Consider the following 24327-nt stretch of genomic DNA (forward strand, 5'->3'; position numbering starts at 1 on the left):
CTTGCACTGCTCTGCGATGCGCCACGCATTACATAATCACGTTGGAAAGGTCACGCAGGCGGAAGTACCAAAGCGTTTACAAAGCAATCGTGCAAAGACTAAGTCAAATGCCCTTTACAAAAAAGGTAAAACAACAATGTCGGATGATTTTGAAGTTGGAGGAGAAAATGAGATGGAGTTTTTCGCCCTACTGCATTACTTCCGCCTACGCCATGCGTGGTCTTTCCAAAGTGATTACTAGTGCAAGACAAGCATTTGTGGTTAAAACGTATATAGATTTTAGATGTTTTGTTAAATAAGACCCTTATTCCTCATCTAGGATCATGTAGAACCCTTTGAAGCTGCACTGAAATTGCAATCTAGACCTTGGTAACTGTTGAAGTCCACTATATGGAGAAAAATCCTGGAATGTTTTCCTCAAAAACCTTAATTTCTTTTCAAAAGAAAAAAGAAAGACACAAACATCTTGGATGACATGGAGGTGAGTAAATTATTAGGAAATTTTAATTCAGAAGCGAACTAATCCTTTAATGCTTTTGCATTCTCTCATATATGTTAGAAACTAAGTAAATTTTTGTGTTCCCCCAGTCCCCCCCCCCCCCCCCCCCCCGAGAAACTTTGCATTCACTTGCAAAATATTTTGTATTCCCTAAAGAAACTTTGTGTTCGGTCGTAAAGAACGTTTTCAATTGAAGTTTCTTGCAGGAACACAAACATTTTGACAGCGAACGCAAAGTTTCCTGGGGGAACGCAAAACTTTTGCAAGGGAACTCAAAAGCATTGAAATATTTTTCCCGCCATCTCCGAGTCCCTTTAGGGGCTCAATATAAATAAATGCAGGCTCGGTCATTTCTTCATTAACTCAGAAATATACATATATACATTTTTATAATTTCAAAATGAGTTCACTGACTTTTAGAAATCGAAGCATCAGTGTTTGTTTTCTCGCCCCGGGTTTCTCTCACTATTGTGAAAGGGAAAACCCGAAATGGAACTGGAGCGTGATTACAGAGCGTTTGAGCAGGGAGAGGAAATCACTCCGTTCCACTTAGTCCGGTTTACACTCTGTATGTTGGCCAGTTTTTGTCTGAAAAATAAGTTACTTTATAAAAATTACTTTAATAGAACTATTGTACATTAAATGTATGTTGTAGTACTGTAGACAAGCACGGTTGTGACTACATAAAGCTAATCAGTACATCAACACAGTGTGATGTAGGCTAATTAAAAAAAAAAAAGTCTGTTAGACCGGAAATAAACAATGCAGTTAATTCCTCGCATTAAAAATATGTGCCTCCAAATCATTCCCTTGCATAAACAAGCATAACAGACGGAGGAGTTCCCAAAATCATCCTCCATGTCTCCTCAGTGCGCAGCTCCCTGTGATTCTTTTCTCCTGCTGCTGCAGCTCGCGGCTGTTCAAACATTCGCGATCTCTCTCTCCTCAGAGCGTCTCTCACCAAGAATGTCAGCCGTCTATGTCTAGGTTTTGTTTAAAGTCTGAATCTATTCTCTTTAAGTCTGAGCTCGGTTATCAAGGAGACCAAATAGGTATTTCTCAGTTTGAATATCCTTTCAGTAAAGTCAACATCTGAGTCTTGTCTCTGCGCTCGCCTTCAATCAATCTCGCGCACCGCGGGCACGGGACTATCAACCGTCCGCAATCCTCTCAGTGGGAATGGATACGGTGTCTTTGCTCTCTTTTATTCGTGAATGGACCCCAAAATAGACAAGTTTGGTCGATTTATGCGTCTGTTTGTTTTCACCGTCTTTTCCAATTCTGCGTTTTCTTGCTGGTACTAGACTGCAAACTTGTGTTTGGACAGGCAAAGAAGGGGAAATGATGGACAAAGACGGACTGGTTGTGCTGTTAGTTTTCTTAAATGTCTTTTTCATCCATACGGATGCGTTCAGAAGAGATACCGCAGAGAGACAGTCGAGATCCGAGGGTGGTTTCTGTCGGATTTTGCGGACGCAGACGCGGACCGCTCGGAGAGACGGACAGAACGAGTTTCGCCTCAGAGTTGAAGGAGACCCAGAAACTTACCAACCCGAGAGCACTTACAGAGGTTAGAGGTCACAAAATGTTCTTTAACGGCTAGTTTAAAAGGCTTCTAATGCACGCCTGTGCAAAGACAGCATGTGTGGAGTATTGTAAATATTGGTGCGTAAAGTGTCGTCTTTAGTTGCATCTTCTGCAGGTAAACCAAGTTGGTTGACACTAAAATGCTGAACAGTGTGGGAAATGTGTGTAATTATTGAAAAAGAGTTTAGAAAACCTGCTTTTTGCAGTACTAAAACCTAGAATGTTTACCGAAGAGGATATTTGGATAGGGGAGAGTGGGATTTTAGTAGCACGTTTTGTTCAAAAGTCGCTTCGTGTGAGTTTGTGTGTCTGTTAGGTGTCTCAAATTGCGATATAATATTCACATACTTGTCTGCTACAAATTAAAGTAGGTTAGACATTTACAACGTAAAACTTTAAAGTGTACATTTGTGTCAAGCATAAAAAGTGCCGTATTTACAACCTACGCTAAACTACTGTAACACTACATGGATATTGTGAGCATTAATTTTATGTGGCAATCACATTTATGTGTTAAGAAATCACTGCTGTTTTATTTAAAACATTTTAATTCAAACTATATAGCTAATATTTTATTCAAAACAACAGAATTGTGTAACAAAAATAGAAATAAGCAATAAGCAAATAACTCTTAACAACTGTTGCAAATTAGTCTATACTTTTGTCCCATTTTGTGGCACCAGTACTACAAAGTGTGTTACAACCTCCTTGTTTGGTAAGTCATTATATTTATTTTATTTACTAGAAATAATGAATTGTGTCATATGCCAAAACAAGACACCCTGCTGATTCAGATGATGCAAGTTCTGCCAGTTCATCCATTTTTATGATTTCAGAATGTTTTTGTCCTTTAAATCCTTTGTTTTTACACACTTTACAACATTTACTGTCACCATAGGAGGATGGCAGTCATTTATGGCCATATATTAACTGTTACAAATCTACAAACCCTACAAGTGAGGATCTGTTAGAAAACATTGTGACTGATTTTGAAAAACTATTTGCAGTATAACCTGGTGTATATTTGAATGTTTCCACAATAATTTACCTGTCAGGATAAGTGTAATATTGATTTTAACATCAAAACGCTCCATAACCTGATATTTTCTGACATTTGGATTCATGAAAGTGGCCTTCATTAAGCAGCAGATGCCTTTTTATGAGGGTTTTATGCCCGGCGTGTTTGTACATGCATATGTATTCACTGCTTCATGTGAAAAGCACTCGCACAACCCACACGCTTACACGCAAACGTATGTGCCAAATGCGAGAGCAGTTTGCGACTTGCCCTGGCACACTGTTGAGATCTGACCTACTGTTAAGATCTTTTCTGGTACCTCTGACTTATATTTTGTTCTCTCTCTCTTTCTTTCTCTCTCTCTCTCTCTCTCTCTAGTGAGTTTGTATGCCTCCAGCCCATCTTACTTTCGTGGCTTTACCCTCATTGCTCTGAAGGAAGGACGGGAGGGCGTCACTCCTGACGATTATGCCGGCACTTTCAAGGTGAGGGATTGCAGTGACCCCGTATAACTGCCTTGAACTGTGGCAATCAAAGATGACAGTATAATTGCAGTCTCTGCAAAATGATTTGCAGTTTATGTTGGGTTGCGTCTGCATGTCTGTATTTAGACGTGGTACATTTTAGGAAGAAAATGATCATTAACCCTTTGATGCATGAAATATTAAATCATAAAAAACACATTTGATTTAAAAACAAGAATGTAATCATCTTCTTTTCTGAAAAAAATATGGATTTTATAAATAAATACAGTGATACAGAAGATTTCATTTTTGTTGTCATGAATAAAAAACATTAGTTAGTTAAAGTCAGCACGAAACAAAAGTTGCAATAGTCTTTTCTTCCCTATTGTGATGTATGAGTGAAACAGCTTCTCGAACAAGAAAAAATGTAGTGTGGGACTTTATCCTTTGAGAATTGATTGGATGATTGTGGTTTGCTACTGCTGTGATGTCATGTGAGTGACAGGTTGCTCCGCCCTCACGCCAGTGAACACATCATCAGAGAAGAGATGTCGCTGCAAACGGGAGAAGTTATCTTGATGAAAGATTACGAGGACACATCGTTAAAAATAAATACCGCATTATTCCATAAAAAAACAAGAATTGTCAATTTTGATTTCATGTTGACTTTAAAAATGGCTGTAGTGAATGTTATACATCAGAGGGTTAAAGGTACGGTCACATTTCACATTTCAATTTTCATAGGCAAAAAGGTACATTATCTATAGTGTAGTGATGTATGAAGCACCACTTCATACAGAAGTCACTTTCTGTTGGTCAGCGCAGCGAATCCAAATTGCAAAATCATTCGCCCTCACACAAAATTTCCAATCATGTGGATTCCTGTTGAAATGACTGGATTTCACCTGCAAAAACTTGCTGAACGACCACACCTATAGTGTTTTAAAGGGTTAGTACACCCAAAAATGAAATTTCTGTCATTAATTACTCACTCTAATGTTGCTTCAAACTCATAAGACCTTCGTTCATCTTTGGAACAAAAATTAAAATATTTTTTATGAAATCCGAGAGCTTTTTGACCCCCTATAGACAGCAATGTCATAACCACTTTCACAGAAAGGTAGTAAAGAGATTGTTAAAATAATCCATGTGATTTTATGGAGCGTTGACAATACATTTTGTGCAAAAAAAAACAGTTAACACAGTGCAGCACTTCCGGGTTCTACGTTGGAACGGCAGCTCGATATTGTAAGTATTTACTTCATAACATTAAGATTGAACCACTGCAGTCACATTGACTATTTTAACAATGTCTTTAGTACCTTTCTGAGTCTTGAAAGTTGCAATGACGTTGCTGCCTGTGGGTGGTTCAGAAAGCTCTCAGATTTCATCAAAAATATCTTAATTTGTGTTCCGAAGATGAACGAAGGGTCTTACGGGTTAGGAACGACAGTAATTAATTACAGAATTTTCATTTTTAGGTGAACTATCCCTTTAAGGATTTCAAATCCATCTTTTGCCAGAAAGCAAAGCTGAAGTTGTCTCAGACATGCTGCTCCTCATTGGTAACGCACTGACCGTCTCAGAGCCGTGTCCTCTCTGAAAGACAGGACCCCTATCATTTAGTGCTCTCCACATCAAGCCACAGTGCTTCCCAAACTGAAGCAGGAAGGCTGTTAGCGCGGCATCTCTCCCCCCAGATCTCATTAGCTGTGGTTGCCGCTCTGCACTTCTTACCGCTGTGTTTTTCAGCGCTCAGATTGCCTGGCGGATGTTAGCAGACGTCCTCTGTTGAGGTCTTTAACTGGGGATTTTTTCGTCTTGACAGATTAAATTGAACGAACGAAAAAACACAATAAAAGCAACTACAAAAAGACAAGACAAAATGAGAAAAGGCTGTGGTTTTGTCTTAAACACTTATGAAGCAATGACAAATAATGATGTTGGAGATGTTGAATAGGAGAAATCTTTCTAAAAATTTAGTTTTTAGAAATGTGATCTTTGTGTTCTTTTTGGCTTCATACATTTTTGAGATTTATACTTTTGACTCTAAAAAGTGGCTTTCAAGCGCATTGTTCTTGGTATTTTTTGTTATCTAATGCTTTTGTCAAAATAAGACTATAATATATACATTATTTACACACACGGTTAACAAACTCCATCTCTGAATATGCTGTGAGTTTGGTTTGCTTATAATGTTCATCTGGATACACAACGTGTTTGTAACGTAAATCATTTAACCTATGCCAACACAGAAGAAAACATCGGTATGTTTCTAAATATGCAAATTGTTGGTCACTGCGATTTCAAAATAAAAGTTTAAACCCTTGCTGTGAGTTTGCATGTTTTGATGTCCACATGTTATAGTTCAAGAAATTACAGTGGCTGTAGCATTTCTATCATAACGAAGGGGCCAAATATTAAAGATTAAAGGGTTACTTCAGGATTTAGCATTAAGCTTTGTATTAGTAGAATACCACTAGTATTTTCGAATTACCGTGCTTTCCCCCTTCATATCAGTCCGAGATGAGAGATTTATGCATTTTTATTCTGTAAAAAAGCCTCCGATGATGCAAAAATACATATGCGCGTTTGAGGTTACTCACGGACATAGATTAGGGCTGGGCGATATATCGTATGCGATTGTCACGCGCATTTCGTAAGTAAAGCCGGTTCCCTGATTACCGCTAAATCGCCATCACCTGCTTTCAAATGGAGCGGCATTTAATAGACAGAGCCGTAGTTCACTGACAAGCCACGCAATATCGCGTTCATTATCGAAGGCGATTCATCTTCGATAATGAACGCGATATTGCGTAGCTTATATGTAATTGTCTATCTAATGTTACTTTACTAAGTTTGCAGTTTTACTGCTACCTACAACACTACATATAGGCTACTGTGTTATCAGAAATAGAGTCTAGTATCAGCGAGTCTTACCTCTAGGCGAATACGCTTAGTACCAGATGCCCAGGCTGTTCGTCCTCTGGGAAAGTGAATATCGATGGTATCGCGATGTCCTTCAGAATGGTTCTCTTCATTGCAAGGATATTTGGTTCGTAGTCCTCGTGCTTGAAATGGAGACTACATATTCTGCGTTTTTTTAGGTTTTCTATAACGGTGTCATCTCCAAACTTCGGGTGTTTGATGGCCCGCAGCCACTGTTTACATCGCTCCAAATCTTTAACTTAATCGGAAAATGATGGAAACTTACTTGTCCTTTCCTGGTTTTGGGTGTACATCCAGGTACAAAGCAATTTAGCACCATTTCGCTGTAAATGTATGAACTAACTCACGATTTATAGAATTAATATGTAACAAAGCAAGCCTAGTTGTTTGAATTTTCCTGGTAATGCCGCCTGTAACCGATAGGCGTGGTTTGGGCGTGGCCTCGCAAGGGCAGCAAAACAAGTGCATTCTGGGAGTTGTTGTCTTTCATCCACATTAGTCAGTCATACATTTTCTGCCTTTTCTCAGTCTAGAAAGCTCCAAATTCAAAAATAATTTCACATTTCTACTACATAAATGACCAATTTTAAATACACATTCATCTTTCCAGGGGTGAAGTACCCCTTTAAGTGGACATTTGAATTGAAATGCTTTTTGGCCAATATTAAACAAGGATTTGATCTGCTGTAAAGTGTAACAACAACAATCACCAGGCTGTTGTTGCCCTATGCAGGCATTTGTTATAATACATAATGTATTTTAACTGTCGTTCAATAAAACCAAATGATTTTTTATTTTTTTATTTGAACCAATTATAAGTGCCTTATTGTTATTATACATGTATTTTAAGTCATTTTAAAGGTTATGATTCACTTTTTTTGATTTCACTATTTTTATTACCACAAAAAAGGGATCTGATTAATTGTCAAAATAATTGTCTGATTACTCAATTACCAAAATAATTGTTAGTAACAGCCCTAGATATAAAAATCCACTTGCATTGTTTTGTATTTTGTATTGTTTTGCACTTTCAGTCAAATAAAAGACTATTTTTCCAGTCATATATTTTGTTATTGAAGCTTTCTTAAAAATAGTGTTAAAATATTGTCTTGTTCTCGTGAACCCAGTATCGTGCATTGTCTCGTCTCATGAGCTACTTCGTCATATCCCAAATAAATCGTAATTTCACAATAACAAAATTGACGCTTGTGTAAATGCTGAGTTGCTAATATCTTTGGAAAACCACTAGCCACATTGGCTGGTGAGCAAAAAAGTTCATGTCAAGCCCTGTGTGTGTATATCTATATAGAGAGAGAGAGAGAGAGAGAGAGAGAGAAAGATGAATTTACATTTTTTGAGAAACATATTTTACTTCAAAATGAGTTTGAATTCATAAATTTAAAATGTTCATGATTCAAGTTGTGTATTCCAGTCATAGGCTGTTTATATTGCAGTTTTTAATTTTTTTTTTTTTAAAAATGAGCTTCATCTCAGTGACCCATATCCATTTTCTAGTATTTATGTATACAATTTAATACATTACATTGTGTGATATAATGTCTGAGAGAAACATTAATGTGTCCTCTGTAGTATAATGACACCATTTATAACATGGGAATCTATTTTTACAAGCCCAAGTTTAGCAGGGAGCTTGACCCATTTATTAGGGTGCTCTTGTGTAATGTAATTTTTGCCCATTGAAAATGATTGCAAACACATTTACTGGGTGAAATCTAAGTTCAATCTACTTTAGCTTAGTGATTTGATCAGTGACCCTGACCATGACCTGCGTTATCTGCAGAATAAAACGGTTTTTTTTATATATGTTTGCTGTATTATGGTTTTTAATAGGTGTTTTAGAAAAGTTTTCAGTTTCAGACGTAACCTCATTCCAAGATGTTTACTACCCGTGTCTGTTAACTGTGCCTTTCAAAATATTCATATTCATCAGTCATCATGACAGTTCATAATATACAATGCTGGTGCACTTCTTATGCTAGCACAAATTGACAAACAACTCTCAGGCCAAACCAGCGTGGTTGAAATAAACATCGTGACATCTCGCCATTCGTTTCACTTAATCTCTCCAAGGAACTCCCTGGAAGATAAAACATCCTCAATTCCTTCAGGAGATGCGGTTATTCACTCAGGCCACGGAGTTTTGTGCGTGCGAGAGAGACAAACTGAATGAGGCAGAGTTTAAAAGGGCAAACAGAAAACGGCTTTCACTGTCCCTCAGGAGCAGGGCCACACAGCCTCGCCAGGAGCCACAATTAAAACAAATGCCTCTCCTCTGTTTCCTACAGCTTTCCCCCAGCTGGTTCGCAGCATTTCTGAGACAGCCACTTACAGCCCCTTTTTACCCAGGAAACAATGCACCCGGCTGCTTGGCCCGCATGGCCTCTTTTAAAATAAACACTTGGAGAGCGACTGTTGCACAGTCCTACAGCTCAAGCATATCTGTACAAAGTTTAGCCTAGTTTCCCTATCAATTCAGAAGTTTCCGGTTCACTGTTTTTTTTTTTTTTTCTCAGTCTGAACATGGTTGCGACAAGGTTGCTTGAGTAGCCAAAACTGCAGCTTTTTTACAGAAATGAAGTACAGAACCAGAGGATACTGTGTGCAGCTTTGGGTTTGCATGAGAGTGTGTGAAAGAGTGGGAAGTGGAAATGGAGAGAACGAGAGAGAGAGAGAGAGAGTGAGAAAGAGGGAGGAAGAACTTAATGCACCACGAGGATGGATTTTACTCTTCGATGGACATTTGGCAGCGATTTCATTTTGAAACATGCAAACAAAATGTACTTTTCCATTCCCAGTGGAATTTTCCATCACTTGGACTACGTTATTTTACAAACAGTAGGAGCAATATATATCTGGAAGACTTTTCATGTACTTTTGTGTATTTTTTACTTATAGGTATAAAAATTTGCAAAAGTACATATGTGACAGGTAGTAAAGAGGGGAGGAAGAAGTGCTCATTATTTTTTGAATATTTATTTATATATGGTATTTCAGTGCAAAAACCTATGAAATCTTGTTTATGCACATGAACTAAAAATAAAAAAGGTAATTGCAACTTTTTATCTCACAATTCTGACTTTTTTTCTCGCAATTGTGAGTTTACATCTCACAATTCTGACTTTTTTCTTGGAATTGCGAGTTATAAAGTCAGAATTGCGAGTTATAAAGTCAGAATTGAGAGTTATAAAGTCAGAATTGTGAGATATAGTCAGAATTGCGAGATATAAAGTAAGAATTGCGAGATATAAAGTCAGAATTGTGATATAAAGTCAGAATTGTGAGATATAAAGTCAGAATTGTGATATAAAGTCAGAATTGCGAGTTATAAAGTCAGAAATGCGAGATATAAAGTCAGAATTGCGAGTTATAAAGTCAGAATTGCTAGTTATAAAGTCAGAATTGTGAGTTATAAAGTCAGAATTGTGAGATATGAAGTCAGAATTGCAGGTTATAAAGTCAGAATTGCAGGTTATAAAGTCAGAATTGCATTATATAAAGTCAGAATTGCATTATATAAAGTCAGAATTGTGAGATATAAAGTCAGAAATGCGAGATATAAAGTCAGAATTGTGAGATATAAAGTCAGAATTGCGAGTTATAAAGTCAGAATTGTGAGATATAAAGTCAGAACTGCAAGTTATAAAGTCAGAATTGTGAGTTATAAAGTCAGAATTGAGAGTTATAAAGTCAGAATTGTGAGATATAGTCAGAATTGCGAGATATAAAGTAAGAATTGCGAGATATAAAGTCAGAATTGTGAGATATAAAGTCAGAACTGCAAGTTATAAAGTCAGAATTGCGAGTTATAAAGTCAGAATTGAGAGTTATAAAGTCAGAATTGTGAGATATAGTCAGAATTGCGAGATATAAAGTAAGAATTGCGAGATATAAAGTCAGAATTGTGATATAAAGTCAGAATTGTGAGATATAAAGTCAGAATTGTGATATAAAGTCAGAATTGCGAGTTATAAAGTCAGAAATGCGAGATATAAAGTCAGAATTGCGAGTTATAAAGTCAGAATTGAGAGTTATAAAGTCAGAATTGAGAGTTATAAAGTCAGAATTGTGAGATATAGTCAGAATTGCGAGATATAAAGTAAGAATTGCGAGATATAAAGTCAGAATTGTGAGATATAAAGTCAGAACTGCAAGTTATAAAGTCAGAATTGCGAGTTATAAAGTCAGAATTGAGAGTTATAAAGTCAGAATTGCTAGTTATAAAGTCAGAATTGTGAGTTATAAAGTCAGAATTGTGAGATATGAAGTCAGAATTGCAGGTTATAAAGTCAGAATTGCAGGTTATAAAGTCAGAATTGCATTATATAAAGTCAGAATTGCATTATATAAAGTCAGAATTGTGAGATATAAAGTCAGAAATGCGAGATATAAAGTCAGAATTGTGAGATATAAAGTCAGAATTGCGAGTTATAAAGTCAGAATTGTGAGATATAAAGTCAGAACTGCAAGTTATAAAGTCAGAATTGTGAGTTATAAAGTCAGAAATGTGATATAAAGTCAGAATTGCGAGTTATAAAGTCAGAATTGGGAGTTATAAAGTCAGAATTGCGAGATATAGTCAGAATTGCGAGATATAAAGTAAGAATTGCGAGATATAAAGTAAGAATTGCGAGTTATAAAGTCAGAATTGCGAGATATAGTCAGAATTGCGAGATATAAAGTAAGAATTGCGAGATATAAAGTAAGAATTGCGAGTTATAAAGTCAGAATTGCGAGTTATAAAGTCAGAATTGTGAGATATGAAGTCAGAATTGCAGGTTATAAAGTCAGAATTGCAGGTTATAAAGTCAGAATTGCATTATATAAAGTCAGAATTGCATTATATAAAGTCAGAATTGCGAGATATAAAGTCAGAATTGCGAGTTATAAAGTCAGAATTGTGAGATATGAAGTCAGAATTGCAGGTTATAAAGTCAGAATTGCAGGTTATAAAGTCAGAATTGCATTATATAAAGTCAGAATTGCATTATATAAAGTCAGAATTGTGAGATATATAGTCAGAATTGCGAGATATAAAGTAAGAATTGCGAGATATAAAGTAAGAATTGCGAGTTATAAAGTCAGAATTGTGAGTTATAAAGTCAGAATTGTGAGATATGAAGTCAGAATTGCAGGTTATAAAGTCAGAATTGCAGGTTATAAAGTCAGAATTGCATTATATAAAGTCAGAATTGCATTATATAAAGTCAGAATTGTGAGATATAAAGTCAGAATTGTGAGTTATAAAGTCAGAATTGTGAGATATAAAGTCAGAACTGCAAGTTATAAAGTCAGAATTGCGAGTTATAAAGTCAGAAATGTGATATAAAGTCAGAATTGCGAGTTATAAAGTCAGAATTGAGTTATAAAGTCAGAATTGTGAGATATAGTCAGAATTGCGAGATATAAAGTAAGAATTGCGAGATATAAAATAAGAATTGCGAGTTATAAAGTCAGAATTGCGAGTTATAAAGTCAGAATTGTGAGATATGAAGTCAGAATTGTGAGTTATAAAGTCAGAATTGTGAGATATGAAGTCAGAATTGCAGGTTATAAAGTCAGAATTGCAGGTTATAAAGTCAGAATTGCATTATATAAAGTCAGAATTGTGAGATATAAAGTCAGAAATGCGAGATATAAAGTCAGAATTGCGAGATATAAAGTCAGAATTGCGAGTTATAAAGTCAGAATTGCGAGATATAAAGTCAGAATTGTGAGATATAAAGTCAGAATTGCGAGTTATAAAGTCAGAATTGCGAGATATAGTCAGAATTCTGAGAAATAAAGTCAGAATTGTGAGATATAAAGTCAGAAGTGCGAGATATAAAGTCAGAATTGCGAGTTATAAAGTCAGAATTGCGAGATATAAAGTAAGAATTGCGAGATATCAAGTCAGAATTGTGAGTTATAAAGTCAGAATTGTGAGATATAAAGTCAGAATTGCGAGTTATAAAGTCAGAATTGCGAGATATAGTCAGAATTCTGAGAAATAAAGTCAGAATTGTGAGATATAAAGTCAGAATTGCGAGTTATAAAGTCAGAATTACGAGATATAGTCAGAATTCTGAGAAATAAAGTCAAAATTGTGAGATAAAAAGTCGCAATTACCTTTTTTATTTTTTTATTTAGTGGCGGAACCAAGCTTCCATAAAAACCTGCACCTTATTTACTAACCTTTTGAAATCTAATTTAACCAGACATTGTGAGTATTTAAATTTGCTAGCATTCTTTTTAATGTAGTTCAAAACATAGGTTCTGGAGGAGCCTAAACATTCAGTCCTGTCAATTATCATAATTTTTCCGCCAAGTTTGTTTTACCATTAACCATTTAGACTGAATGGGCAGGCGAACTTGTGAAATGCATAAACTAACCATTTTCTTTTTAAATTAGGCTAATTGTATCACTTCTTTTCACAAAACTCGGCACTATTTGCTTGGTGCAGTTAACTTTGCGCTATTACTGCATGTGGGGAAAGCAATTAATTAAACAATTATATTAAAAATGGATGTTTAAATTACTTTTTTAGTTATCATGGAAAAAGTAATTCATCAAATGATGACCAAATGACATAGAAGAGCATTATAATCAGGCATACATTCAACATTTTAAAAAGCCAATTCATGTATATGGATTGTAGTCCTTTTTTCCAAGAAGTTGGTGATCATAGATGTTAAGCATGTCAAAATGTTGCCTCATGGGTTAACATGAACTCCAGGTTTAAGAAGCACAGAACCATCAGTTACAAATATTTGTCTTTTGTGCTTGAAAAGGCTGTCATGTACAGTTAGTCATCTTGGCCCACAAATGAAATTTGATCCTATAGTCATCCCTATGCTCTTTTACAGTACTAGTTTGCTGTTTAGTTTGAAACTGTTGTGTCATTAGTCTAAAAAAACTCCCGAAATCAGTCAGACTCTTGCTGTTTTTGTTAGCTGATAAAGGACTAGCTCCCCCCCTCCCTCATGTGTGGTTTCATTGTTCAATGTTCCACAGATCATCGATGAAACTGACACGCAGTTCATGACTAACTGCCCCCCGGCCGTCACAGAGAGCATTCCCAGAAGACGCACAAGGATACAAGTGTTCTGGACAGCGCCACCTTCTGGCAGTGGCTGTGTCACTCTCAAGTGAGTTATGTATTGTTTGTCTTTTATTTTTACCATTATCCTGGGCTTGGATAGCAATAAATAAATGAAAATCCATGAATTTGGGCTGATAGATGAACGTTCGTAGTACTGAATTGATATTTTGTTGAATAAATGGAAAGGAACATAGAGAAAACAGGGTACAGTCTCAGCCTCTATGCCGAGTTTAGTGTCTAGAATACAATACTGAGTCTAAGCACTTGTCTCATTTAGTCAGTGTTTTATCAGTCACCTTCTTGGAAAGTATTGAAAAAGGAAAACAAAGTCTTTTTCGATCATATTTGAAGCTGAGTACACATAAATGAATTTAGGACCATTCATAGAAGAAGTGATTACGATTGATTGATGTTGGGCGGTTATTGTATATTAATATTGAGCCATTGAAATCGCCCTTGAGAGTTCCCTTCATCTATTGTAGGCTGCGGATCAAAGACGATTATGAAAATTCAGAATCTTTAAAAGTTTTTACACCTTCTGAGCATTCAAACAACATCCTCCCATTTGAGTTTCCTTTGCATACAGTAAGCGCACAAGCATTCTACAGTGGTCTTTAACCAAACAAAATATGAATGATCTGTCAGTGTTGTGGTGTCAGTGTTTCCACTCCACCCCCTCATGCTTTCATGCTGTCTTTGTATCTTTATCTCTCTTTCTCCCACTTCTTTTGAGGACATAAACAACTTTAAGTGCGTTTGATGCATTAAAGACATCTGAAAGTCTCTCTCTCGCTCTAGCTGTACATGGTGCAGTGCATTTATGCATTTTCCACATTATGGGTGCCTACCCTCAAAAAACTTTCCAACAACTATGACTTTCTGGAAGTCTCTCTGTGCCACTCTGGCCTGTTTACACCTGGTCTGAACCACTGAGGTCTGTAATACCTGGAGAAAGTCATCCATTAGCATTCTAGTTCATTTTAATGGGAAGTATGCATTTGAAATCTGCCACTTTTGCTCATGGACACTCAATCAAATATTTGTTTTTGAGCCAATCACCCGAGCTCTTACCCTTAAATGGCTTCAAATATGGTAAAACTCAAACACAAAGAGTTTTGTTCTTGCATGTCATGCAAGCAGGTTTGAGGTTTCGCAAGAACCAATGAATTTTGCTCTCGCATGTCATTCAAGCACATTTGACGTTTCGCAAGAACCAGTGAGGTTTGTTCTTGCACGTCTAGCAAGTACAATCATGTGATTGTGTTTCTTCAGAAGACTTTTATTAAACCGTTCGATTCATCTACAGGTGCTGGTCATATAATTAGAATATCATCAAAAAGTTGATTTATTTCACTAATTCCATTCATAAAGTGAAACTTGTATATTATATTCATTCATTACACACAGACTGATATATTTCAAATGTTTATTTCTTTTAATTTTGATGATTATAACTGACAACTAAGGAAAATCCCAAATTCAGTATCTCAGAAAATTAGAATATTGTGAAAAGGTTCAATATTGAAGACACCTGGTGCCACACTCTAATCAACTAATTAACTCAAAACACCTGCAAAGGCCTTTAAATGGTCTCTCAGTCTAGTTCTGTGGGCTACACAATCATGGGGAAGACTGCTGACTTGACAGTTGTCCAAAAGATGACCATTGACACCTTGAACAAGGAGGGCAAGACACAAAAGGTCATTGGAAAAGAAGCTGGCTGTTCACAGAGCTCTGTGTCCAAGCAAATTAATAGAGAGGCGAAGGGAAGGAAAAGATGTGGTAGAAAAAAAGTGTACAAGCAATAGGGATAACCGCACCCTGGAGAGGATTGTGAAACAAAACCCATTCAAAAATGTGGGGGAGATTCACAAAGAGTGGACTGCAGCTGGAGTCAGTGCTTCAAGAACCACTACGCACAGATGTATGCAAGACATGCTGTCGCATTCCTTGTGTCAAGCCACTCTTGAACAACAGACAGCGTCAGAAGCGTCTCGTCTGGGCTAAAGACAAAAAGGTCCAAAGTTATGTTCTCTCATGAAAGTAAACTTTGCATTTCCTTTGGAAATCAGGGTCCCAGAGTCTGGAGGAAGAGAGGAGAGGCACACAATCCACGTTGATTGAGGTCCAGTGTAAAGTTTCCACAGTCAGTGATGGTTTGGGGTGCCATGTCATCTGCTGGTGTTGGTCCACTGTGTTTTCTGAGGTCCAAGGTCAACGCAGCCATATACCAGGAAGTTTTAGAGCATTTCCTGCTTCCTGCTGCTGACCAACATTATGGAGATGCAGATTTCATTTTCCAACAGGACTTGGCACCTGCACACAGTGCCAAAGCTACCAGTACCTGGTTTAAGGACCATGGTATCCCTGTTCTTAATTGGCCAGCAAACTCGCCTGACCTTAACCCCATAGAAAATCTATGGGGTATTGTGAAGAGGAAGATGCGATATGCCAGACCCAACAATGCAGAAGAGCTGAAGGCCACTATCAGAGCAACCTGGGCTCTCATAACACCTGAGCAGTGCCACAGACTGATCGACTCCATGCCACACCGCATTGCTGCAGTAATTCAGGCAAAAGGAGCCCCAACTAAGTATTGAGTGCTGTACATGCTCATACTTTTCAGTTGGCCAAGATTTCTAAAAATCCTTTCTTTGTATTGATCTTAAGTAATATTCTAATTTTCTGAGATACTGAATGTGGGATTTTCCTTAGTTGTCAGTTATAATCATCAAAATTAAAAGAAATAAACATTTGAAATATATCAGTCTGTGTGTAATGAATGAATATAATATACAAGTTTCACTTTTTGAATGGAATTAGTGAAATAAATCAACTTTTTAATGATATTCTAATTATATGACCAGCACCTGTAGATTATTTTTACAATGTCTTTATGAACTTTTTGAACAGTTGTCTAGGTTTTGGTGGAATGGACTTTCAGTGGAGGGACTGAAATCTCTCAGGTTTCATGAAAAATATCTTCATTTGTGTTTCGAAGATGAATGAAAGTCTTATGGGTTTGGAATGACATGAGGGTCAGTAATTGATGACTTTATATTTTTGGGTGAACTTCCAACACAATCTCATGGCAATTCATAACTAATTGGTGGTTAATTTGTATGAAGTTGTACGATCTCATTCATAGGTTTTCATACAATCAGTAGGTTTGTTTCCATCCAAAGTTGCGAATTTAACTTGTGCGCAAAATTGGAATATCACATAAAACATTTGAAAATAAAGCAGCGTTTCCATCCAGTGAGTAAACTGGTGCTAAATATCAAGAAAAGTAGGAGAAGCCACTGTATATAATAATTTTGTATATAGTAAATTATTGCGCAGATGAAACACCATAAAGTTGTCTTGTTTTCAGAGGCGGATGCCTGCTGTGGAATGCAGTCCTGTAAGACGGTTCTGGAGGGTAGTCACTTTGATGATAGGCTTTTCTCAGGCATTTCAGAACAACCAAAACAGCATTTCAGATTCTGCGCAACGATATCGGTCCGCTGGTTGGTCCAGTTATGCCATCCCACTGCACAGTCACATGATTTTTTTGATACACGTCAAAGGATTTATTCGATACATATGTTTCCATCGTAGTTTATGCGCATGTTTTCTTGTCAGATAAAAAAATGAGTGCATGCTTTTTTTTATTCACAGTTTTAGAATGTATGCGCATCTTGGCATTTTTTATGCGATATCCCAAAATGTGCATAAAAATAGGTGGATGGAAACATAAATAGTGACTGTTATGTTTACGGGTGGATCATGCTTACTTTTTCTAAAAATTGTAAGTTTCTGTCACATCGTACGAATTCATACAAAATCACCACCTCATAAAATAGTTACATTTTGCCATGAGATTGGGTTGGAACTATCCCTTTAAATCCTTTGTTTAAGCACAGTTGAGTAGTCCTTATTTTGAATACTCTCGCACTATTTCATCTGGTTTGCAGGTGCTTTGTGAATAAAAAATGTTTTTTTTCCATTTAAAATAATGCATCCTAAAGTGATACAACTGCTTAAATGAGCCCCCAAATGTGTTTTTTCTTGAGTAAAGCAAACTCTATTTGTGTAGCAATTGTGAAATTAAATTGATGTAGAGACAATTAAAACCTTCACAGTGGGAGTATTTATGAGCTCGTCCTCCTGGCAGTTATCTCATTCTCTCCTCTTTCTGTCACTTACACATTCATCTCTTTTGTCCTGTCTCTCTCCCCCTGTCTTTTCTCCTGTCCTTTTTTTTTTTTTTTCAAAGAATTATTATTGTAGATTTTAATTTATCCATCTATCTTAAAAAGGCAGGGATGTCTGTTTTTCTAATAAACATTTGCTGGGAAGCATCTGCTGTGCCAACGTGGTGGATCTGCTGTCACTTCGCCTTGGCATGTCAGAACCGTGGAGACATTGCACCTTGTAGCACCGGGCCGAATGCCAGAGCTCAGGCTCGAAGCACAACTGGCAACAGCATCCAATGAACATCAAATAAAAGTGCAATTACTTCTGGAATCCCTCCAGCACTTTTCTAGTGAAATGTCAAACAGACCAGGGATTGGAAGGAAGTTTTGATCTGCATTTTGTTTCATTTGATTCTTTGGTGCCATCAAGCTGTGGAAGGCAGATAAGATGCTGCAAAAATGATGGTTTTGTTGAGCTTTGGGACTCTGGAGATAAATGACTTACAGGTGTTCAAATGAGATGATCAAGACCAAATAACAACATAGGAGACGTCTTAAGAAGTTTTCAGAATAATGGATCAAGTCTTGAGCAGTCACACTTTGTTGACCACTGTTAAGACACTTTCACACCAAACCTGAATATTCGTATTTGGTGGCACAAGCGCATTGAAACTTTCACTCCCCACATTAGAGTAGAATCCTGAAAATGCCTCTAAATTAAATGTTTGAAGTTTATGAACCCTTTTGAATACAGGCAAAATCTGTGATTAGCGAAATGCAAAATATTCTACAAACACACATACTTTTTCTCTGCAAGAGACCATTTATTTCCTCAATCAACATTCTTTCACAATATTTATCACCACTTCAGAAGTGCAAATACACGTTATGATTCAATCCCATTTACTTTCCCATTACATTTTTTGCTATCAACCTAACAATGAAATTTGTTTGAAATTAATTTTATCTCGCATCGCATTTGCTGTGAAAGGGCCATGAAGCGGAACAGCATTGTATGTCAAATAGGATGTTACTCGGTTTCTCAAAAAGCACTTTGCAAAGCCCAAATGAGCCCAGAATCCATCATATTGCAAACACCTTCACATTTTGATAAGGCCAGCACCAGATTCTCTTGTAAGCCACCCACGTAAAACATGTGGGTTTATTCTCAGAAGGGCATAGCATTATAGACAGATCTACCACATGTCATATCCTTGACTGACAGCAACGGCAATAGACTCTAGTGGGACAGTACCAGGACTCACCATTGATATTCCACATAGGTCGATCTAAGCCGAGTGATGTTAGGTCTCTGGGGTACTCCATCAGCAGCAGGTTTAAAGGAGATTCAAACCTTCACCGACCCACTCTTGAATACATTTGCTTTTTCTCTGGCTCTTGTTAAACATATTGACATCAGTAGATGTCTCTATATGTCTACATTTTAAAAGCCGAACTGTTTAAAGCATTCAGCATGTTGACTGAGATCATTGAAATATACTCTCAGATAGCAGCATTATGGAAATGTATGTAGCATTATGCGCTGAAGCTTTTGTTAAAAGATGCATCGCCTGTTCCCACTACAAAACAATTTTGAATGCGATAATGGTGGTACAGTAAATGTAAAACACACAGAACTATATCTAAAAGACAGATAAAAGGCACAAAAAGTTGGGTGAACATTTTAATGTCTTCATTACAGGGCCAGTGTTGTGCAGCGAAGAATCATTTTCTTTCAAGATGAGGGCTCACTTACCAAAAGACTGTGCGAGAAAGGTAATTTTAAAGCTGGGTTTCTCATGCACATCTCTATGAAAACATTTTTACATCTACAAAATCTGTTTTTCCCCCTCTTGGCATGCTAAGTAAACAGACCTTTTTTTCCTTTCATCTGTTTTTGATGTTTCTATATGCATTGTAAATGGTTGTGTTTATGCATGCCGTGTAAATTTGTGTTTGTGTAATTTTAGCATAGAGTGTGCATAAGTTAAATGCACATGTGCATTGATTTGTGACATGGAAGTTAAATAACTATCTTCTTCTGAACGGCTTTGCAGATCCAGTTGCGGCTACTGAAAAACCCATTCAAGAATGCTGTGCTTGTGGAACAGCCAAGTATAGAGTCACTTTCTATGGAAACTGGTCTGAGAAGGTGCATCCCAAAGACTACCCAAGTAAGAACAAGCCATTTGTGACATATTATATTGCCATAAAACATTATTGTGAGGTACATTGTGCCAGGGTACTGGCTTTAAAACACATTTATTGCTGAAGATCATTTTGCAAATTCGCTACCTTACCCTGTATTGCAGTGGTTCCGAACCTTTTCTCGAAGAAAATTTAACATTCAAAATCCTTAACGATTTTTAATGATCCTTAACCATTTTTAAGAAACAGGATGAGTCAAAAAGCTCAGTGAATAATTCTAGATACCTTATTATCTGAATTGTTTAGATTTTTAGAATGCACATTAGCTTATTTTCCATGAACTTGTTAAAATTTACAACAATACATAAAAATGTGGTCTCACAAACAAAAATCGCAGTTAGGCAGAATGAAAATGTAAATCCACTTTCTGTCAGAAGGTGGCGCTTATGGAACAGCAGAAATAGAGCTGTTTCCCCGGTAAGCTCTGTAAACAAAGCAACGCTGTACTTATAAACACTATGCATTACACAGAGGGAAGAAGATGAAAAGAAAATGCCATCAAAACTTTTCTTAAAGGTGCCCTAGAATTAAATATTGAATTTATCTTGGCATAGTTAAATAACAAGAGTTCAGTACATGGAAAAGACATACACTGAGTTTCAAACTCCATTGTTTCCCCCTTCTTATATAAATCTCATTTGTTTAAAAGATCTCTGAAGAACAGGCAAATCTCAACATAACACCGACTGTTACGTAACAGTCGGGGTGTACGCCCCCAATATTTGCATATGCTAGCTCATGTTCAAGCCATTAGACAAGGGCAGAACGTCTGGATGTGCACAGCTGAATCATCAGACTAGGTAAGCAAGCAATAACAACAGCGAAAAATGGCAGATGGAGCAATAATAACTGACATGATCCATGATATCATGATATTTTTAGTGATATTTGTAAATTGTCTTTCTAAATGTTCCGTTAGCATGTTGCTAATGTACTGTTAAATGTTACCATCGTTTATTACTGTATTCACGGAGACAAGAGCCGTCGCTATTTTCATTTTTAAACACTTGCAGTCTGTATAATTCATAAACACAACTTCATTCTTTATAAATCTCTCCAACAGTGTAGCATTAGCCGTTAGCCACGGAGCATAGCCTCAAACTCATTCAGAATCAATGTAAACATCCAAATAAATACTATACTCACATGATCCGATGTATGCAAGCAGCCAAAGTCCCTTTAAGACAAGTCATTTCACTCGGCGGCCATCTTTGAAACGCCTCTCGGGCATTCTGGGCATCATGCAGCTTCTATCTCTTTGAATGGGGAAACATCAAATTCTCCAAAACTGTTCGCCAACCTGACGATTAAATTTCATATTTGAAATCATCAATGAAATCTAACAACAACCGACTCATACATTTAGTTTCTAAATGCTTGAATCATGACAAAAAACTGTATTTTTCAGGCTGGATCAAGCTAATGCGCATGCACAGACCTAAATGCGCGTCTCTTCGGAAGAGCGCGTCTGACTGTTTCTATAGAAACCGGTGATTATAACGACTGCTAAAGTGATGCGATGACTTTACCAGTCGGCGATTGGCTCTTATCTAGAAGGCGGGACTTATTCCGCCATATTGCGCGTTACACTTTCTCCCATTCAAAACAATACGAGTGACACGTCTTGTGTTATTCTATAGTCTTTGATGCAGCATGCATGACGAACATCTTGTAAAGATCCATTTTGAGGGTTATATTAGCTGTGTGAACTGTATTTATGCTGTTCAAGGCAAGCGTGAGCTCCGGGGGCGGGGGAGCACGAGAATTAAAGGGGCCGCAACCTATATATCGGTGCATAGTTAATGATGCCCCAAAATAGGCAGTTAAAAAAATGAATAAAAAAAAAATCTATGGGGTATTTTGAGCTGAAACTTCACAGACACATTCAGGGGACACCTTAGACTTATATTACATCTTTTAAAAAGAAGTTCTAGGGCACCTTTAAAGGGTTAGTTCACCCAAAAATGAAATTATCCCATGATTTACTCACCCTCAAGCCATCCCCAAGCCATTACACAATCTGAGATACATTTAAAAATGTTCTGGCACTTCCAAGCTTTATAATGATATTGAACTGGGGGTGCGCAATTTTGAAGCCCAAAAAAAATGCATCCATTCATCATAAAAATAATCCATACGGCTCCAGGGGTTAATAAAGGCCTTCTGAAGCAAAGCAATGGGTTTTTTATAAGAAAAATATCTATATTTAAAACTTCATAAACGAAAACAACTAGCTTCCAGAAGACGGCCATTGCAACTTGACTTGCGCCAAAAGAGTAACTTCTGTCGCGATGTATGACGTAGGATGTAGGAGTAACGTAAGCGTAGCTTGTTTTAGACTTCTAATTCGTGATCGGTGTTTTGTTTTGCTCTATCCTCTGTGCTTCCGCATTCGTCAATGCGTCATGCATTGGGTCAGAGGTTAACTCTTTGGCCGTAAGTCGATTTGTGTAGGCTGCTGGAAGCTAGTTATTTTAGTTTATAAAGATTTGAATATGGATATTTTTCTTGCAAAAACCCATTGTGTCACTTCAGAAGGCCTTTATTAACTCCCTGGAGCCATGTGGATTACTTTTATGATGGATGGATGCACTGTTTTGGACTTCAAAATCAGAAGCGCCATTCACTACTATTATAAAGCTGGAAGAGCAAGGATATTTTAATTATAAATCCAATTGTGTTCGTCTAAGAGAAGATAGTCAAATATACCTAGGATGGCTCGAGGGTGAATAAATCATGGGATAATTTTCATTTTTGGTGAACTGTACCTTAAAACACATTTATTGCTGTACAATAATTTGTACAGTATAATTTGTCTATAATAAAACATTGTTTTTTACTAATTTTGATGCCACATTGATTTTACATTTCAAACTTAACGATTTGAGCAAAGTGCATTGCAGAAAGCGTGGGCAGAGGTGGGCAGCAATATCTCTTTCCTACAGCTTTAGCTCTCAGGGCTGGTTTGCTAATATAGCAGTCAGCAGGAGAGCTGGTTCATTACCTATGTGTGTGGCAGCAATGATCCAATCTGTTATTTACTGTCTGGCAAACAGGCAAGACGACTGCCTGGGCCACGATACTTTGTGAGATAAGAGATGCTTGGGCGGATGTTGTCACAGAGCGCACTGCTTCTAGTTAATAGGTTTGTGGTAAAAGACATTGATGTATGTGGTAGGCTCTTTAAAGAGAGAGAAGTGTAGAAGCTTAGATGTGTGAAGATACATGCTAGAGAACAAGTTACTTCAGAAGAGCAATTAACTGGTAGGCGATGTTGGATTTAGCATTGTATAAAGCTGCAGCTTGAAAGATCAGTTATTTATTCACCACTGTTGTTTCTGCCCCAAAGGACGTGCTAATCATTGGTCGGCTCTCATTGGTGCTTCTCACTCAAGAAGCTACGTGTTATGGGAGTACGGAGGTTTCGCCAGTGAAGGAGTCAAGCAGGTGGCTGAGTATGGCTCGCCTGTCAAAATGGAGGAGGAGATTCGACAAAAGGTAATGCAACGAGCTGAGATATCAGGATTAAATTAAACTGATTAAATTAACTTAAAAGCTAATGTTTAAGTAATTGCTCAGCTTTCAGACCAAGTCTTTTTCTTGGGATTATCAGCTATTTACCCATTGATTGTTTTTTAAAAATTCTTTGTTGGCCAGGATTAGGCTCATTACATTTTCTGATGCATTTCTCAAGATGCTGTTTGTTTAGAATTATTTTAAACCTTGACAAACTAGCCAAAAGGGACGAATCTGAATGAATCTTTTAGGTAAATGAACAAATCTTTTTTTTAAGCAAACAAATCAGTGTTTTTGAACGATTCTTTTGAATCTCCCATGTATGAGTGCTTTGGTTGCTTCATAAAAGTCGACCTTAGTCGATAAAATGGAGGAAAAACTAATCAGTTAATTGTATTGTCTTTTGTGGAGAAAGAGCTTATTGGTCTTAAAAACTATTTCTTTGTCATTTAGCAGATTTGAAGACATGCAAAGTTTAATAAGGCATAATAAGACTTGTTTTGGTCGTGAATGACTCAGCGATTGATTTAGTGACTCATAATAGACAAAAAGTCATTTGTCCCAGACTAATGATATAATCCACAGAAGGAATGAATCTTATTGGTGAAGGGAATCAAAAGATTTGAGTCACTGGGATGAATCAAATTCTCCTGCACTAGACGCAATGCCCTTGCTGAAATTTTTCATCTCTAATAATTGATCTGAAGTTTTGTCAGCACCCACAAAATCAAATTCCATTAGCTGACTTATTGCTTTCACTCTATCAAAAGTTGCTTGGCACTCATTTTACGTTTCTGAAGTTTCGCAC

At 37.0% G+C, this 24327-nt stretch overlaps 1 protein-coding gene across 2 annotated transcripts in view; it reads left to right on the forward strand.

Annotated features, from left to right (window-relative positions):
- spon1b (spondin 1b) overlaps window positions 1-24327 on the forward strand; it is a 112181-nt gene that overhangs the window by 16953 nt on the left and 70901 nt on the right. The window contains exons 1-6 of one of the 2 annotated variants that reach the window (XM_048157699.1): window positions 1318-2069; window positions 3483-3589; window positions 13530-13663; window positions 19498-19571; window positions 19853-19969; window positions 23353-23501. In XM_048157699.1, coding sequence (XP_048013656.1) covers window positions 1841-2069; window positions 3483-3589; window positions 13530-13663; window positions 19498-19571; window positions 19853-19969; window positions 23353-23501 — 810 coding nt within the window. In that variant the 5' untranslated portion in view covers window positions 1318-1840. Of the gene's footprint in view, window positions 1-1317; window positions 2070-3482; window positions 3590-13529; window positions 13664-19497; window positions 19572-19852; window positions 19970-23352; window positions 23502-24327 lie in introns of those variants that run through there. The other variant, XM_048157700.1, reaches the window with a different exon arrangement.

Source organism: Megalobrama amblycephala, linkage group LG15 (genome assembly GCF_018812025.1).
Source record: "Megalobrama amblycephala isolate DHTTF-2021 linkage group LG15, ASM1881202v1, whole genome shotgun sequence".
In the NCBI taxonomy this organism is placed as follows: domain Eukaryota; kingdom Metazoa; phylum Chordata; class Actinopteri; order Cypriniformes; family Xenocyprididae; genus Megalobrama; species Megalobrama amblycephala.